Source organism: Aulonocara stuartgranti (assembly GCF_965226115.1).
Source record: "Aulonocara stuartgranti genome assembly, chromosome: 23".
NCBI classification, from domain to species: Eukaryota; Metazoa; Chordata; class Actinopteri; order Cichliformes; family Cichlidae; genus Aulonocara; species Aulonocara stuartgranti.
Genome location: NC_138958.1, coordinates 18,316,426 through 18,335,597, shown reverse-complemented (window position 1 = coordinate 18,335,597; position 19,172 = coordinate 18,316,426). Strand labels below are relative to the sequence as shown.

Genomic DNA, 19,172 nt, shown 5'->3' with positions numbered 1-19,172 from the left:
GGCTGCACCGGGCACTAAGAGAAGAATCCCATTGTCGTGCTGATAAGACCACATCAGTGGTTTCAGCATTCCAGTTAAAACTCTGCTCTCTTCTGCTGAGTGCAGTTCAAAGTCCAACATTTACAAGTGAGTAATTAATAAATAGACAATGCAACCAACAAGTAATATAAACTGAAATAAGCGTCAGATAAAACAAAGATACCATAAACTTTGGCATTGGAAAGATGCCTGCAGCAGTTAAAATGAACCTTTGAGCTGCTTTGATGTTCATTATTATTTTATCGGTGGCTCCTTTTGAAGCACTGGAACTGGGTGTTTTCACACAGACTCCCAAAGCAACAGGATCTTTAAAACTTTTAATAAACTGGACTGTGACGACCCATGAAACCTGATCTGCAGTTGCTCATCATCATGGACAGCTGGATTTGGCTTGTTTTCATTCTGGGTAAGAAAAACTGAGCCTCTCGGTTTCTGACATTACCAGAGCCATTAGTGTGTTGAGTCACGAGGTCATAATTGCACAATAACTCACTCATTTTGAGTTTTCAAGTAAAGTTTATATGTATGATCTATTAAATTACACAGACAGCTTAGGATAAAATGTATTGTTTTTTGTTGCTCTTCTCAAACAAAATACAAGCATCGATTTCATATAAGCATGAATATGAGAATAATACTGATAATGTGTTATGTCTAAGTTCATTATTAATGAATACAAAATTAATGAGTATTATAAACTAGTTAGAATATACGGAGCCCCTGAAAGGTCAGGTATTTATTCATTTTTTTGTTTTTTAATTTTACATTTCTTTTGATCCACGTGAACAGTAAAATCTGTCCACACATAAAGTCAGGCTATATTGCTGATACTGTCTTCCCGTCTGGAGACATTTTACTGTGTTGTTATTGTTTTGTTATACAGAAATAATATTGACCTCCGACAGATACTGTTCTTGAAGCTGTGGTCAGTGTATGGACTTCCGCTTATACTGTGTGTGTTCAGTGTGTCACAGTCACTGTTATCGTCACAGACGTAACTGTAAAGTCAGTCACAGCTGCATTATTTAATAGGAAGGCAATAGGCAGAGTGTTACAGGCATAGCATGTATGAAGCATGTGAACATAATAATAACCACTGCAGCCAAAAAGAGTGCCTGACGAGCCCAGTTGTAAGTAAGCTGTTAAGACTCGACTGTACACTGTGTTCGTGTTTTCTTCCAAAACAATAAGTTTGTTGGAGCAGCATTTCAACGCCTCTCTCTGTATCTCGCTAGCAAAGTTGACCCAGACAGCTTGAATCCTGGAGAGAAGACTTACAGGAGAATATCTCCCTTGAAGAGTGGGAGAGGGCTTGCGCCAGGGCACAATCACAAAAAGTGAACACTCGTTTAAATCTCTTGCAGTACAATTGGTTAATGCGTACATATGTGACTCCAGTCAAACTTAATGCTTTCTACAGTACCATCCCGGATGTTTGTATAAAATGCGACGAGGAAAAGGGCACACTTCTCCATTGTTTGTGGCAGTGTCCTGAAATTAGGAAATTCTGGGAAGAAGTGAAACAATGTACTGAAGAAATATTAGAAATAAAACTGCATTTAGAACCAAAACTTTTTTTGCTGGGCATCTATCCAGCTAACTGTAATATAACAAGGAAACATAGCTTATTTTTAGACATAGGGCTGCTGATGGCTAAGAGAGTGATTGCCATTACTCGGAAAGAGGTAGATAGACCGAGAAGAAGTAAATGGATTTCAGAGTTAACATCTACCCTGCCCTTAGAAAAGATCACCTACGCAGTCAGGGGTAAGCGGCGATACTTTTATAGCATCTGGGGCCCCTTCAAAAACTTGCTTGCTAATAAAGACTAGCCCCACTTGGTGGAAATTGTTGGGAAGGATTCATAGGTGGCCCTCTGCTGTCCATTCGGGAATATGTTTAATGCTTGACATTGAACAACTACTTTCTAATTTACATTTAACATATACCTGTGAGGGTGCATAATTTATGGGAGATGTACACAGTTATTCCCCCCTTTTCCTTTTTTTTTGTCTTTCCCTTGTTTGTTTGTTTTGCTTTTGTGTGTTGTTTTTGTTGTTTTGTCTTTACTGTTTTTTTTCTCATCCTCTCCTATATGGTGTTATGTGTATAAAGGCAGTATGTGTAGCTTGTAGTTTCTGTAAGTTTAGCTACTTGTTTTGTTACGTTTCATAGATATGTACACTCCTATGTTCAAAATAAATAAAGACACTGTTGGGAAAGAAAAAAAAAATTGAACCAGACAACAAAGTAAAGGTAGTTTTCGGCTACGAGACCAACACGGAACCCGACGTATTAGCCAGAGGTCCCTTTACTACGGTTCGGAGCCACGGACCTGTGTTATATACAGTGGGGCAAAAAAGTATTTACTCAGCCACTGATTGTGCAAGTTCCCCCACCTAAAATGATGACAGAGGTCAGTAATTTGCACCAGAGGTACACTTCAACTGTGAGAGACAGAATGTGAAAAAAAAATCCATGAATCCACATGGTAGGATTTGTAAAGAATTTATTCGTAAATCAGGGTGGAAAATAAGTATTTGGTCAATAACAAAAATACAACTCAATACTTTGTAACATAACCTTTGTTGGCAATAACAGAGGTCAAACGTTTACTATAGGTCTTTACCAGGTTTGCACACACAGTAGCTGGTATTTTGGCCCATTCCTCCATGCAGATCTTCTCGAGAGCAGTGATGTTTTGGGGCTGTCGCCGAGCAACACGGACTTTCAACTCCCGCCACAGATTTTCTATGGGGTTGAGGTCTGGAGACTGGCTAGGCCACTCCACGACTTTCAAATGCTTCTTACGGAGCCACTCCTTTGTTGCCCGGGCGGTGTGTTTTGGATCATTGTCATGTTGGAAGACCCAGCCTCGTTTCATCTTCAAAGTTCTCACTGATGGAAGGAGGTTTTGGCTCAAAATCTCATGATACATGGCCCCATTCATTCTGTCCTTAACACGGATCAGTCGTCCTGTCCCCTTGGCAGAAAAACAGCCCCATAGCATGATGTTTCCACCCCCATGCTTCACAGTAGGTATGGTGTTCTTGGGATGCAACTCAGTATTCTTCTTCCTCCAAACACGACGAGTTGAGTTTATACCAAAAAGTTCTACTTTGGTTTCATCTGACCACATGACATTCTCCCAATCCTCTGCTGTATCATCCATGTGCTCTCTGGCAAACTTCAGACGGGCCTGGACATGCACTGGCTTCAGCAACGGAACACGTCTGGCACTGCGGGATTTGATTCCCTGCCGTTGTAGTGTGTTACTGATGGTGACCTTTGTTACTTTGGTCCCAGCTCTCTGCAGGTCATTCACCAGGTCCCCCCGTGTGGTTCTGGGATCTTTGCTCACCGTTCTCATGATCATTTTGACCCCACGGGATGAGATCTTGCGTGGAGCCCCAGATCGAGGGAGATTATCAGTGGTCTTGTATGTCTTCCATTTTCTGATGATTGCTCCCACAGTTGATTTTTTCACACCAAGCTGCTTGCCTATTGTAGATTCACTCTTCCCAGTCTGGTGCAGGTCTACAATACTTTTCCTGGTGTCCTTCGAAAGCTCTTTGGTCTTGGCCATGGCGGAGTTTGGAGTCTGACTGTTTGAGGCTGTGGACAGGTGTCTTTTATACAGATGATGAGTTCAAACAGGTGCCATTCATACAGGTAACGAGTGGGGGACAGAAAAGCTTCTTACAGAAGACGTTACAGGTCTGTGAGAGCCAGAGATTTTCCATGTTTGAGGTGACCAAATACTTATTTTCCACCCTGATTTACAAATAAATTCTTTACAAATCCTACCATGTGGATTCATGGATTTTTTTTTCACATTCTCTCTCTCACAGTTGAAGTGTACCTCTGGTGCAAATTACTGACCTCTGTCATCATTTTAAGTGGGGGAACTTGCACAATCGGTGGCTGACTAAATACTTTTTTGCCCCACTGTACGCACGGAATAGTTTTCTATACAAGATCGCTGCAAAAAGTGCAGTCTTACCTAATGTCCACCTTATATCAATTTCCTAAGACCCGAACTCTTTCATGGCATGCATTTTTAATTTGTCTTTGCTATTTGTGCTGATTGGGACCTGATGAATGTACACTCAACAAAAATATAAACGCAACACCTTTGTTACTGCTCCCATTCCCCATGGGATGGACGTAGAGACCTAAAATTCATTGCAGATACACAATATAACCATCCCTCCCAAACAGTGGTCACAAAAAACAGTCCAAATGTGTGGTAGTGGGCACATCTGCTATATTGAGATAATCCATCCCACCTCACAGATGTGCCACATCAAGATGCTGATCTGACATCATGAGTAGTGCACAGCTGTACCTCAGACTGCCCACAACAAAAGGCCACCCTGGAATGTGCAGTTTTTTGCGCTATTGGGGGTCTGGGGACCCAGAACCGGTCAGTATCTGGTGTGACCACCATTTGCCTCATGCAGTGCAACACATCGTCGCATGGAGTCTATCAGATTGTTAATTGTGGCCTGTGGAATGTTGGTCCACTCCACTTCAATGGCTGTGCGAGGTTGTTGGATATTCGTGGGAACTGGTACACGCTGTCGTATACGCCAGTCAAGCACATCCCGAACATGCTCAATGGGTGACATGTCCGGTGAGTATGCTGGCCATGCAAAAACTGGGACATTCTCAGCTGCCATCTGCCCTGAACAATGTGAACCATGATTCATCCGTGAAGCACACACCTCTCCAACGTGCCAGACGCCATCGAATGTGAGCATTTGCCCACACAAGTCTGTTACGGCGACGAGCTGGAGTCAGGTCAAGACCCCGATGAGGACGACGGGCATGCAGTTGAGCGTCCCTGAGACGGTTTCTGACAGTTTGTGCAGAAATTGTTTGGTTGTGCAAACCAATTGTTCCAGCAGCTGTCTGGGTGGCTGGTCTCAGACGATCTTGGAGGTGAACCTGCTGGATGTGGAGGTCCTGGGCTGGTGTGGTTACACGAGGTCTGCGGTTGTGAGGCCGGTTGGATGTGCTGCCATATTCTCTGAAACGCCTGTGGAGACGGCTTATGGTTGAGAAATGAACATTCAATGCACGGGCGACAGATCTGGTTAACATTCCTGCTGTCAGCATGCCAATTGCACGCTCCCTCATTGCTTGTGGCATCTGTGGCATTTTGCTGTGAGACAAAACTGCACATTCCAGGGTGGCCTTTTGTTGTGGGCAGTCTGAGGTACACCTGTGCACTACTCATGATGTCAGATCAGCATCCTGATGTGGCACACCTGTGAGGTGGGATGGATTATCTCAATATAGCAGATGTGCCCACTACCACACATTTGGACTGATTTGTGACCACTGTTTGGGAGGGATGGTTATATTGTGTATCTGCAATGAATTTTAGGTCTCTACGTCCATCCCATGGGGAATGGGAGCAGTAACAAAGGTGTTGCGTTTATATTTTTGTTGAGTGTAAAAACAAAGAATTTCCATATATACAGTGGGGCAAAAAAGTATTTAGTCAGCCACCGATTGTGCAAGTTCCCCCACTTAAAATGATGACAGAGGTCAGTAATTTGCACCAGAGGTACACTTCAACTGTGAGAGACAGAATGTGAAAAAAAAATCCATGAATTCACATGGTAGGATTTGTAAAGAATTTATTCGTAAATTAGGGTGGAAAATAAGTATTTGGTCACCTCAAACAAGGAAAATCTCTGGCTCTCACAGACCTGTAACGTCTTCTGTAAGAAGCTTTTCTGTCCCCCACTCGTTACCTGTATGAATGGCACCTGTTTGAACTCATCATCTGTATAAAAGACACCTGTCCACAGCCTCAAACAGTCAGACTCCAAACTCCGCCATGGCCAAGACCAAAGAGCTTTCGAAGGACACCAGGAAAAGTATTGTAGACCTGCACCAGACTGGGAAGAGTGAATCTACAATAGGCAAGCAGCTTGGTGTGAAAAAATCAACTGTGGGAGCAATCATCAGAAAATGGAAGACATACAAGACCACTGATAATCTCCCTCGATCTGGGGCTCCACGCAAGATCTCATCCCGTGGGGTCAAAATGATCATGAAAATGGTGAGCAAAGATCCCAGAACCACACGGGGGGACCTGGTGAATGACCTGCAGAGAGCTGGGACCAAAGTAACAAAGGTCACCATCAGTAACACACTACAACGGCAGGGAATCAAATCCCGCAGTGCCAGACGTGTTCCGCTGCTGAAGCCAGTGCATGTCGAGGCCCGTCTGAAGTTTGCCAGAGAGCACATGGATGATACAGCAGAGGATTGGGAGAATGTCATGTGGTCAGATGAAACAAAAGTAGAACTTTTTGGTATAAACTCAACTCGTCGTGTTTGGAGGGAGAAGAATACTGAGTTGCATCCCAAGAACACCATACCTACTGTGAAGCATGGGGGTGGAAACATCATGCTATGGGGCTGTTTTTCTGCCAAGGGGACAGGACGACTGATCCGTGTTAAGGACAGAATGAATGGGGCCATGTATCATGAGATTTTGAGCCAAAACCTCCTTCCATCAGTGAGAACTTTGAAGATGAAACGAGGCTGGGTCTTCCAACATGACAATGATCCAAAACACACCGCCCGGGCAACAAAGGAGTGGCTCCGTAAGAAGCATTTGAAAGTCGTGGAGTGGCCTAGCCAGTCTCCAGACCTCAACCCCATAGAAAATCTGTGGCGGGAGTTGAAAGTCCGTGTTGCTCGGCGACAGCCCCAAAACATCACTGCTCTCGAGAAGATCTGCATGGAGGAATGGGCCAAAATACCAGCTACTGTGTGTGCAAACCTGGTAAAGACCTATAGTAAATGTTTGACCTCTGTTATTGCCAACAAAGGTTATGTCTGTGAAGGTTCTCAGTCATCCAGGTCATCGTAGTCAAAGGAGCTTGCAAAGAAAAGCGTCTGGACTTCTTTAAGTTGCTTGAAGACGTTTCACCTCTCATCCGAGAAGCAACACGCTCAGACAGAAACTGGTTCACCCGAAAGACAAAACGCCAAAACACAAACTTAACAATGTGGTGTATGCTGTACAGTGCAGCGAGGAATGCTCAGACCTCTACATTGGAGAGACCAAACAGCCACTTCACAAGCGCATGGCACAACACAGAAGAGCCACCTCCACAGGACAAGACTCAGCAGTCCATCTGCATCTTAAGGATAAAGGATACTCTTTCGAGGATGCCAATGTTCACATTTTGGACAGAGAGGACAGATGGTTTGAAAGAGGAGTGAAAGAAGCCATCTATGTCCACTGTGAGCAACCATCTTTGAACAGAGGCGGGGGTTTACAACACCAACTCTCTGCCATCTATAATCCAGTTTTGAGATCCCTTCCCAGACGCCTTAACGCCCACTCACATCCTGGGCCATCTGACCTCAGGAATTCGCATGATAAGGTGGGGCCAGGTTTCACAATGAACACACCCGAAACTCTGGCTGATTGGGACCCACGCCCAGTTTCACACCTTGGCTCAGGCGATTAGAGGATCATCAGGGGGTCCTTTTGTCCCTCTGTGGGGGGTTACTCCCACTAGGTTTATATCTGGGACTCTCCACCATTTGACCTTAGAACTGAAAAATATCAAATTATATCCAAATTATATCAATCACGGTAGCCAAGTTTATATAGGTTCTCCTCGTGTATCGTGTGGAGTATGTGATGATGGGAATTAGGTGAATTATGTGGGATCAATAAGATGTTGAGCAGGGGTAGGAATTAATAAGTATGTTCATACTTCTTCCTACTCCTTTTCAGACCAAACATTGTTACATTATGTCAGACGATTTTGTTTTATTTCATTATATATTTTTTGTTTATCTGAACACATACGTGTGGGTGTGTGTATATCTACATATATATTCGTATCTGTAAATGAAAATATATGTAGTGTGTATATATTGTTTTTTGTTTTATATGTCTGAAACAAATAAAGATACAATACAATACAATACAATACAATACAATACAACTGAAGAAGCTTCTCGGATGAGAGGTGAAACGTCTTCAAGCAACTTAAAGAACTCCAGACGCTTTTCTTTGCAAACAACAAAGGTTATGTTACAAAGTATTGAGTTGTATTTTTGTTATTGACCAAATACTTATTTTCCACCCTGATTTACGAATAAATTCTTTACAAATCCTACCATGTGGATTCATGGATTTTTTTTTTCACATTCTGTCTCTCACAGTTGAAGTGTACCTCTTGTGCAAATTACTGACCTCTGTCATCATTTTAAGTGGGGGAACTTGCACAATCGGTGGCTGACTAAATACTTTTTTTCCCCACTGTATATATGGAAATTCTTTGTTTTTTACACTCAACAATATATATATATATATATATATATATATATATATATATATATATATATATATATATATATATATGTATATATATATATATATATATATATATATATATATATATATTCCGATAGAACAGTGGCAGTATAATGTCCTTGTAAGGGGATATCAGGGGATATTTTGTGCTTTGGTCTAGACAACTGAAAATGTGATGTCCACATATGTGGACGCCAGGTCCTAGGAGGTTAAGATTTAAAAATGTAGTGGTATGGCGAGTAACCTTCAATATCAGTAATAAATCACACAACAATAGTACATTCATGTAGTTGTATAAAGCATGATAATATATTAAGTATTCCAAAGTATTCAGAATACGTTACTCTCATTGAGTAACGTAACAGAATATGTTACAAAATATATATTTGGGGCATGTATTCTGTAATCTGTAGTGGAATACATTTTAAAAGTAACCTTCCCAACACTAATGATGACATACTAAGATCAGGTATAATGAAAACCATACGTGCTAAGTATCAGCATTCATAGCGCTTTTAATGAACTAACTGATCATTGCCCTTCTTAGGTGTTTCTCACAGCTGTTCCTTTACCCTCCTTCACAGCTGGAGCAGGGTTAACTACACCAACAGACATCCCTGATACTGCTACTACTGCACTACTTCCTACTGATGTTCCTGATGATTCTACTACTGCACAAAATATAACTACTGAACAAAGCATTACTACTGTAACTCCAGGGGATATCACTACTATAACAACAGTTCCTAACAATACCACTTCATCTAATACTTCTAATTTGAGCACCACAACACAAGATACAGTTCTAACCACTGACCTGGAAACACCAGATTATCCAGAAACTCCTCCTACTAGTGCCAGTCCTGTTCTTACAACTACAGATTTTACCAGGCCTGATACGACTGATACTGCTACTACTGCACTACTTCCTACTGATGTTCCTGATGATTCTACTACTGCACAAAATATAACTACTGAACAAAGCATTACTACTGTAACTCCAGGGGATATCACTACTATAACAACAGTTCCTAACAATACCACTTCATCTAATACTTCTAATTTGAGTACCACAACACAAGATACAGTTCCAACCACTGACCTGGAAACACCAGAGTATCCAGAAACTCCTCCTACTAGTGCCAGTCCTGTTCTTACAACTACAGATTTTACCAGGCCTGATACGACTGATACTGCTACTACCGCACTACTTCCTACTGATGTTCCTGATGATTCTACTACTGCACAAAATATAACTACTGAACAAAGCATTGCTACTGTAACTCCAGGGGATATCACTACTATAACAACAGTTCCTAACAATACCACTTCATCTAATACTTCTAATTTGAGTACCACAACACAAGATACAGTTCCAACCACTGACCTGGAAACACCAGATTATCCAGAAACTCCTCCTACTAGTGCCAGTCCTGTTCTTACAACTACAGATTTTACCAGGCCTGATACGACTGTTAGTCAGATAGCTGATACTACCTCCAACCCCATGACTGATCAAATGAGTACTACTCACTATTCTCCCATGACTACTATTACAAGTGATACTAATACAACTACTCCTTACACAAACACCACTGCTACTTTCTACCCAACTAGTGATGCAAATATTGCTACTTACAGTACTCCTACTACAATTGGTACGAATGCTACGAGCCCATACACTGACAGTACTTTACCTCCTAATCCTACAACAATTCCTTCAGCAAACACCACTCATTATGATTCAACTACTATACCTATTGCTACTGCTAATACTACTACGACCACTATATCCCCAACTACGTTTACCCCTCCTACCACCACTGTCCTGAAATGTGATAATGGAGGGAAACCAGAGAACGGTGTCTGCATCTGTCCTGATGAATGGACTGGAGTAACATGCTCAGAAGGTAAGAAGTTTTACCGACTAGAGTCTGATGGGTCAAAAACATTCAGATGAGAACGAAAGAGAGAATGCCAGAGATCAAAAACTATAATTTGCTCAAAATGTCTAATGTACCAGCTGTAAGGATTTCTACAACCTGAAATCAAGTTTAGCATGCATTATTTAAAAGTCCTTTTTTTTCTTTTGTGATTAAAAACAAATAAAATTCCTAGTATTCTAAAAAAACAAACGGAAAAAATATTTATTTTTTAACAAACTTTTCGTAGAAAACTTCTGCAAAGAGCAGCAGTTAGGAGGCTTCAGGTTCCCTCGTACACCCATCGGCTGGTTTGCGTATTCTGAGGAAAAATGTGAAGTAGGAACGAGTGGTAGTAAGTCATCCACATCTTCCCCTCAGTCCAACATCACTCCATCACGTAGACTCTAGTGTATTGATGTTTATCTTTCTATCACCATTTCCATTCAGCTGGTAAATCTAAATCTTCAGCCAGATGTTTGTCCATGAATGGATCACCAGGTTTCAGCCCTCCACAGATCTTCCAGTGTGACCTGACGCTCAGCGACATACAAAAAAATGTAAGAACAGCAGTTTTTTTTTCTTCTGAAGAAAGATTGAAAGTGTCATATGGCTGAAGTTTGAGTATTTCTCTGTGAGGTAATCCTGTAGAAATGCAGCTCTGAGGTAACATGCAGATGATTCCAGATTCAGTAAAGAACCAGATGAGTAAAATCATGTCTTTCTTACCTCAGCTTACAAGTCCAGCTGATTTAGAGACACTGGCGACCAGCACTCAGATTCTGACATCAAAAGCAGAAGAGCTGACGGCTGAAAATGTTACAGCTGCGGCTGAGATTGTCAACACACTGCTGCTGTCTGCAAACGCCACAGAGGTACAAACATTCAGCAAATCGTAAGGGGCAAAAAAAGAAAGTAAGATGTTAATCTCAGTTCATATTTGTGTCTGTGCAGAGTGTCAGAGTGTCAGCAGTAGCAACAGTCAGTCAGCTGCTGAACGCCACTATACCAGATGATACCAAGGAAAACAACGCAACTCTGGGGTAAACTAAATATGTAAATAAACAAATAAATAAGCTCATCAGCAGTGAAGCTAAGACTGTTAAAAACTGCTGTAAAGGTGGCACTATGGGAAAGATCATTAAAATATTCATCATGAAACTACAGCCATGCTAGCAGTGCTGAGGTTAAACTGAAATACAAAGGAGCTTTGACCAAAGTGCTAACATCAGCTGTATTTATTTCCCTAAAGTTCTGTCAACCAGATTTAACTCATATTCAGTGATAATTCACTTTTTTCTATATTAGATGAACAACCAGTCTAAGCAGCTACATTATAAAGAAATATTTCACTGTGACACTGGCAAAAAGCTGATTTTAAGCAATGTTTGCCATGTTCACCATCCTAGTTTGATTGGCTATTTTGTAATTCCTCTGAAGTGTGATGCATTTTAGCATATAAACAGGAACTGGCAGTTGTCAAAGTTGTTCTGTTTTAGAGACAAAATATCCAACTCACAGATGAATAATAATTGATTCAGGAATTTAAGAGCAGTTTTAAGAGTGTCAGCAGTCTTAGTCTTTCCTGTTCCAATTCAAACTGTAAAGACCTCCAATTGTAAATATTCTCATTAGACCTTAAATATCTGTACTATTCAGGTGAGTTTCCTTTTGAGATGAAAGTAATAAAGGGAAAGTTGAAGCTCTAAACTGACACTTATAGTTCAGGGGGAGTGCCAAAAATGGACTGGTACAACTGAATATTAGAAACTACAAATCTGATTAAGACAAACAATGTTTTGTGTTTCTGCGTTTGTTTGTGTTATTATTATTTGTTGTTGGGTTGTTTTTTGTTTTTGTTTTTTGGGGGGGGCGCTTTTTTTTTTAATGTCCAGGCTTACGGTGACTCTGGACCAGCTCTCAGTGAACCTCAGCCTCAGTCAAAATACATCTCAATCTCAAGTGGTTCAGCCGAACTTGGTGGTCCAGTCGGCACAGATCCCTGCTGCAGACACTCACGGAGTCCAGTTCACCTCTCTCAGAGGTCAGTAAGAAACTGTGTCGAACAGCAGTGATCATCCCATGGACTGGTTTTTATTAAATTATAAAGCATTCTAAAGCAAATACCTGCAGGTTTAATCAAATATTGTAACTGACAGATCTAAAAGCAAAGATTTGAACACCGGAGAGAACAGATTGGATTCTACTTTGTAGTTTATTAACCAGGTTATGATTTCTACTTCACTTGAGCTTTCAGCAGTTGAACTCTTGAGTGAACTCTCAAGGTTGACATGTTTGCCCAGTTGACGGTTCTAAAGTCCAGCTGTGGTGATTTCTTATCTTCTGTATAAAGCAACTTTATTTGTGTCCTTTGATGGTTTTACCATTGAAACTGGCTGCTGTTGTTGTGCTCTGTGTCCTGTTCACTATTTAGTCTTTTTACTGCTGTATTTTCAACACGTGTGATGGACTCATGTTTACCGTGACTGAAAACACAAAATAGTTTTGAGACCTCAAAGCTTGTGGGAGGATTATAAACCTGAACTCAACTTAATGATGTGAATAACTTGGCCTCACTCTCTAAATTTGCATGTAATAATGTATTTTTTCAGACTCAAAACACAGAAAACAACAATAAAAGAAAACTGATAAAGTCCTCAGAAACTTAAGTTAAGAATCTACCCGAGATTCTGTCTGCTTTTGTCAAATAGTATCACTTTGATCCAGTAAATTTGCCATTGAATAAATATGATCTGAACTCTTCTGTGGGACAGCTCCCAAGAATATTTTTATGGCTGAAGTCCTTGGCTGGTGGTTCTTTATTGCTCTGCTGAAAAATAAAAAAAGCAATAAAATTGTCAAATACATCAAGATTTAAAAAGTAGTGCTCAGTTCAATTCTTCGAGACTATTTCAAAGTTACAAAGAGATACTAGAAGCAAGTTACTTTCTCCAGTCAGATAAAATAAAATGAAATGATCTTGTTTTCAAAAAATGGTGTTGTAAAGAAATTATCTTAAATTTGTTCTTAACTTTCATTTTAATCTGAACTTTAACTTTAAAATTGAAGAACCGACAGTAAATTTGTACATTTTTAATGTGTTCACTGACATGCAGTCATCTTGTCACTACAGGGATTTCTGGGAATTTTTTGCCCAACAGAATTCATCTGAACACAAACGCAACACAGGTCGTGATGGAAAACAGTTTCATAGCTGATGCCCTCATTTACATACGATTCCTGCCAGGTGAGTCTGTCTTTTTAAAGCTGAAAAATCCTCTAATTTTAACAAGTTCTTACTAATAGCAGTGGATTCTTTTCTCTCATGTTAGGCGAAGATGTCAGAAGTCGTCAGACAGACTTGAACGTCTCTCTGGGTTTTGTTCTCTATCAGAATGATCGTTTCTTTCGTTCAAAACTCTACATGAAGCGACGGGCCACCATCAGGGTCCTGTCAGCCAGCGTCAGAGGGCAGGAACCCAACATGGTGCCACAACATGTGGAGATGTTGTTCAGACCAAGAGTAAGAAATCCAGTATCTTCATTCATATATAAATCTAATGACTGATGTCTGCTGGTTATAATTTAATATCTTCAGCACAGCTGCAGTTCTTCCTGCTGCTAATGGGGTAAAATTGGTCACAAAAGCTAACTTGTCCAGTCACACTATTGTTCTGTATATTTTTGAGAACGGGTTTTGTTTTCTTGTTTTCGTGTGAGGAATGGATTTAAATGCTTTAAGTTGTAGGTACTGCAGAAAAAGTTTGCATGTTATGCATGTTAGTTCTGTATGGAGTGGAAGGATTTTTGCCAGGATATTATTATAAAAAATATGTTGTAGATGTGTTACCTTTAACAATCTGTATGTTAAAATACAATGATGTCATGTTAATATCAAATATACAGTATCAGAATTGATTCAAAGCAAACACAAATACTGTAAGAAAAATATCAATGGTGTTAACAAAACAAAAGAAAAGCAAACAAACTGCATTAAAAATATGCGTTAAGTCTAAGTTATCTAAATTAAAGGGCTGTCTGTGCGCTGCTGTTTCAGAACATCAGTGGAACGTCTCTGTACGACTTCTCCTGCGTTTTCTGGAACTACAGTCAGAAGGACTGGAGCACCAGTGGCTGCTCTAAAGGAAACACTTCAGATGGACTAATTAAATGTTTCTGTAACCACACCACCAACTTTGCTGCTCTCTGGGTGAGTATCACAAATCTGCAGACTGAAAGATGAAGCCACAGTTTGTTGATTCTTCATCAACCATTGCAACAATACAGATATTTAGTGAGACTTTTGATCATATCTGTGTTTCAGTCATTCAGAGAGAACTACGAGTATGCAGAAGCTCTGGGTGCAATCTCCATCGTGGGACTCTCTCTTTCTTTTCTGGGTTTGATTGTGACGATCATTTATAACGTTAAAGAAATGTAAGACTAGACCACCCCACCTCCGTTTTTATGTGTCATTTGACAAAAAAGTGTAGTTATCTAACAGGTTAAAATGTATTTGACTGCAACTAACATGCAGCAAACATGTTAGAAACAGAAGTGTTAGCTACAGAGTCAAAATTGGTCAAAAAAATTGGTATGACAAAAACTGAGCCATAAATCTAGATATTTCAATGACTTCCCTACTCTTCTCTCAGTGCTTTGTTTACTTTATTTAATTTTATTGTAATTGAGAAAATTTTAATTACCCTCTTGCTTTTATCCAGAAAAGGAATCCTTTAGTTCTTAAAAATTTTAAATTATTTTTAAATTATTTCTAGAACTTTTCTCCACATTTTTACAATGTAATATTTTAATAGTTTTAAGATCCTTCTACTACTACCCTAATGGTCGTGTGGGCATCTTCCAATCATACCTTCTCAAAGTAGATAAATTAGATTTCTGGTCTGGATGCTGAAGTTAAACAGAAGGACAAATTGCTCCTGGGTTCTCCTTGATGTGAAACCAACACAGTTTGTTGTCCTGTGAAAAATAATTGGAAAATAACACCATCATTCAATCACCACTAGGTTCCAGAGGATACCCAAGGTCTGACCAAATGTCCTTGGATTATATCTCCTCTTTAACTTAAATCAAAGAAGGAAAAAAAACAAAAAAAACAGAGTGAGTTTGAAAGTATTTGCAAGGAAGAATTTCAGAAAATCTCTCAATTGGGTGAGCAAAGCCTGTGGATTCATAATTACACAAACAAACTAAAGACTGTAACTTCCGCCAAAAGTGCGAACAAACAAAACGAAGGAGGTCTGAATTATATATAAAATAAAAACAAATAAAAAAAAAACATAATATTTTGGAATGAAAGAAAACAGAGAAAAGGTCATAATAATAATAATAATAATAATAATAATAATAACATTTAAAGAAATAACATGAATGCAATTTATTGTTTTGAGAAAAGTCAAAATTTTTAAGGAGATTTTTGCTTTGTATGACAAAAATAGCAATTAATTTTTGCAACATCACAATCTTGTTTTCAGCCTTTTATTAATTGATTATTTTTTATGTCATATTTAAAATTACATTCACGTGTATTTCTATTTTTTTTTTACAGTTTTCCTGTAAGACTTCATATTATCATTTGTCACTTTTTCATTTTCATCTGTAGTTTTCAGAATGAACAGAAGAAAAGCCTGATATCTCGGCTGTGCATCTACTTCAGCCTGCTGGCCTTTATCATCACCTTTGTCTCTGGAGTCCAAAACTCCAGCAGACAAATTGACATTGAGGTGCAGACTGACGATCGGACCAATGAAATCCTTGACTCGGATGAACGCATAGAACCAGACCGCGGTTCGTGTACGGCTGTAGCGGCTCTGCTGCACTTCCTCCTGATGGCCACCTTCATGTGGAACAGCGTGAACGGTACTCAGATCCTGATTCAGAAAATACGCCGCAGTCTACCACCTCACTGGACTCTGCTGGGCATGGCTCTGGGATGGGGTAAGACATTTATAAAGTCGGGACTTAAATCTGACAAGCTGTTTATTCTTGAAGACCCTTCAATCTGTCCCAATTAATTAATTATTGTGTTAGGAGTGCCAGCCTTGTTCATGGGCATCACACTGGGGGTGACCTACAGAGTGGACAATCCTCTGAGATACAGACAGGAGGAATTGTGAGTAATCACACAAACCACATTTATCTACTTTAGACTGACCTGTACTTCAATATGAACAAAAGTCACATTTTTACCAATATTACAGTGTTGTTGTTGCTGTTGTTGTATGATGCTACTCACAGAGATTCAGTTTGATACAACCATTCTTTTCGATGCACCTATACAGCTTTTGTAATTTATTTTTTTTATCTTTACAAACTTTATTATAATTCCTCTTAGTTTTGATTAAAGTTTAGACAAAGTTATTTATTCATATTATTTGTATAATTCCTTTTCATGTCACTGAAGTTGCTGGCTGGCAGCGCTGGATAAGAACAAACACTTCAGCTTTGAGAAACCTTTGTTTTGGGGTTTCCTCCTTCCAGTCGGCCTGATCTTGATCTACAACATCGTCCTGCTGGTTTATGTGTCCATTAAAGCAACCAGGAAGTCCTGCTTCAGGAAGAGTTTCCTTGAATGCTTCACTCTGGCTGTGTTACTGGGTGTGTCCTGGGTTTTTGGGTATCTGGTCCTCGTCACTTCAGGAACAATGAACCTGGTCTTCAGCATTTTGTTCTGCCTCTGCACAACCACACAGGTAAGACTCTACCTTCTGATTTTATAACTTCAACTGAGAGATTAAATCAAAAGGTTCTTCAGCGGTTATACAATCAGCGTATCGTATTATTTTATTATTGTTATTTATCACAAAAGTTTTTGAGTGATTTATTTTTAACAACACAAAAGCACGGCATTTTTACAGGGGTGTGTACACTTTTTATGTCCACTGAAAGTCTTTGTGTTTTGCTTCAAGGAAAATTTTTGATTTTTGATTTTAATAATCTTCTCAGCAGCATATTAAACATATCAGGTCCCCATAAGGAGAATCATGTGCTAACGGCTGTCTAAATGACTGCTGTCTGCTTCCACTTGTCTTTGCACTAGGATGATGTCGGTGTAAATGTGCAGACATATTCGTTCTGTTCCCACTAGTGCTGTCAGCGTTAATCTTGTTAAAATGACATTAACGCCATAACGTGGCAAATCTCCGTTAACGAGTTACCGCGGATCGGCCCGTGCGTGGGGCTGGACAGCGTCAACACGTTAACGAGCTAACCAAGCTAACGCACTAGTTCCCACCAATGTAATTGAGCATTGCGTGGCACATCCGACATACTGTTTTACTTTTGTCCATGACGCGCTTACCATCAGGGTCATACTTCACATGAAAACCAAAATAGTTCCAAACGCCAGATCTGAATGAGGGTGGGGGAGGTTCAATTTCGGCTAGTGATGAGGCAGTTGCCATGTTGCAACGAGCTTAACTTCTGTCTGGCTAGCCTGCGCTGCGCTCAGTGGATCTGCGCTCGACAGTGCAACCTAGGCGGAGTAGTAGTAGCGGAGCGCTCAACACAGACAGCATCGTCAGAAGAAAAGTTGATAAAATAAATTAAAAATATATATGTATGTATATATATATATATATATATATATATATATATATATATATATATATATATTTTCCCTCTCTATGTTTTCAGGGCCTTCAGATTTTTATCATCACAGCCACAACGCCGACCTTCAGAGCCACCATGTCCCGATCAGTGCAGTACCTTTCCTCAGCCAGCATCTCGTTTAACAGTGTGAAGTACCGTCTATGGAAGAACTGGCACAAGAACCACTCGGAGAAATACAGGGAAAAATGAGGTCATAACAAGCAGCTGACCCATGACTTGGGGATGATTTTAAAAGCATCTGTATTCAATTATTTTTAATGTGAACATAAACTAAATAACTGCATCACAGTCAATCAAAAATCAGAGTCATGATCACATCAACAATAAACCTCCAGAAATCTCCTCAAACTCATTCAAATCTGTGGAATAAGCAGAATTAGACTATTTTGTTTGTTTTGTTCATGAACAAGTTTTCCCTGAAATTTTTCTGGGTAGGGACAAAAAGCAGATCTGCTGAAGGAGCTCAATTTCCCAGGATGCACAGAGGATGCTCCAGGATGTTTGGGCTACTTTGCTGCAGGCAGACTTTCTTTGACCAGACAGAAACCAAACACTAGCACAGTCACGTGTTCAGGAACAGACTGCAGGTATGAAGACTGGTTTTTATTGTTATTTTAAGCATCAGCATTGCTCTCCAAGTAGCATCGTGTATCAGTCTGAAGTGATTCATGTTGGTAACAGTGTCTACACTAGCCTTGTAAAAAACTAAAGTGACCCAGGTGGAAAAAAGCAGTGACTATTCCTGCTTCCTGAACATTCTAGCCTGAGATCAGAGTCGAGTTCAGCAGGTCCGTTATTTATATGTGTGTGTGTGTGTGTGTGTGTGTGTGTGTGTGTGTAAATATATGTGTAAAAACATTAAAAATAATGCTTTTCTGAGCCTGATAAGAACTCCGAACAGATTCAATATAATGGTTGCAAAAGCTGTCAGTTTAGGATGACAGCTGTGTCACTTTAGATCAAATGTTTATAACACTGTGAACTGGTATTTTATGCTTATCTGTGTTGTCTAAATTGTTTTTAATAGTCTCAAGTATCAATAATGTAAAGAAAAAGGAAAAAACAAAACAAAACAAAAAGCAAAACAGAATTTGTGGTCTAAATTGCATCTATCTGGTCTGAACTGGTCTTTTAAAGGCAAAAACGGGTTTTAAATGGTCAGTAATATCAGATTGCTTAATGGAGTAATTCACTCTTAGTAAATGATGATTATTTACAAA

At 39.8% G+C, this 19,172-nt stretch overlaps 1 protein-coding gene across 1 annotated transcript; it reads left to right on the top strand.

Annotated features, from left to right (window-relative positions):
- Positions 1-381: 381 nt before the first annotated feature.
- On the top strand, positions 382-18,268 carry LOC309700550 (adhesion G-protein coupled receptor G7-like; the record flags this gene model as incomplete). The annotated part of the gene is made up of 15 exons (XM_082524149.1): positions 382-445; positions 9,481-10,308; positions 10,571-10,675; positions 10,771-10,880; positions 11,055-11,195; positions 11,275-11,363; positions 12,216-12,364; positions 13,454-13,567; positions 13,653-13,843; positions 14,378-14,530; positions 14,645-14,757; positions 15,944-16,278; positions 16,372-16,453; positions 16,745-17,033; positions 17,977-18,268. The coding sequence occupies 15 exons, from the start codon at positions 382-384 to the stop codon at positions 18,139-18,141; spliced, it is 2,928 nt and encodes a 975-aa protein (XP_082380275.1). The 3' UTR covers positions 18,142-18,268.
- Positions 18,269-19,172: the final 904 nt, after the last annotated feature.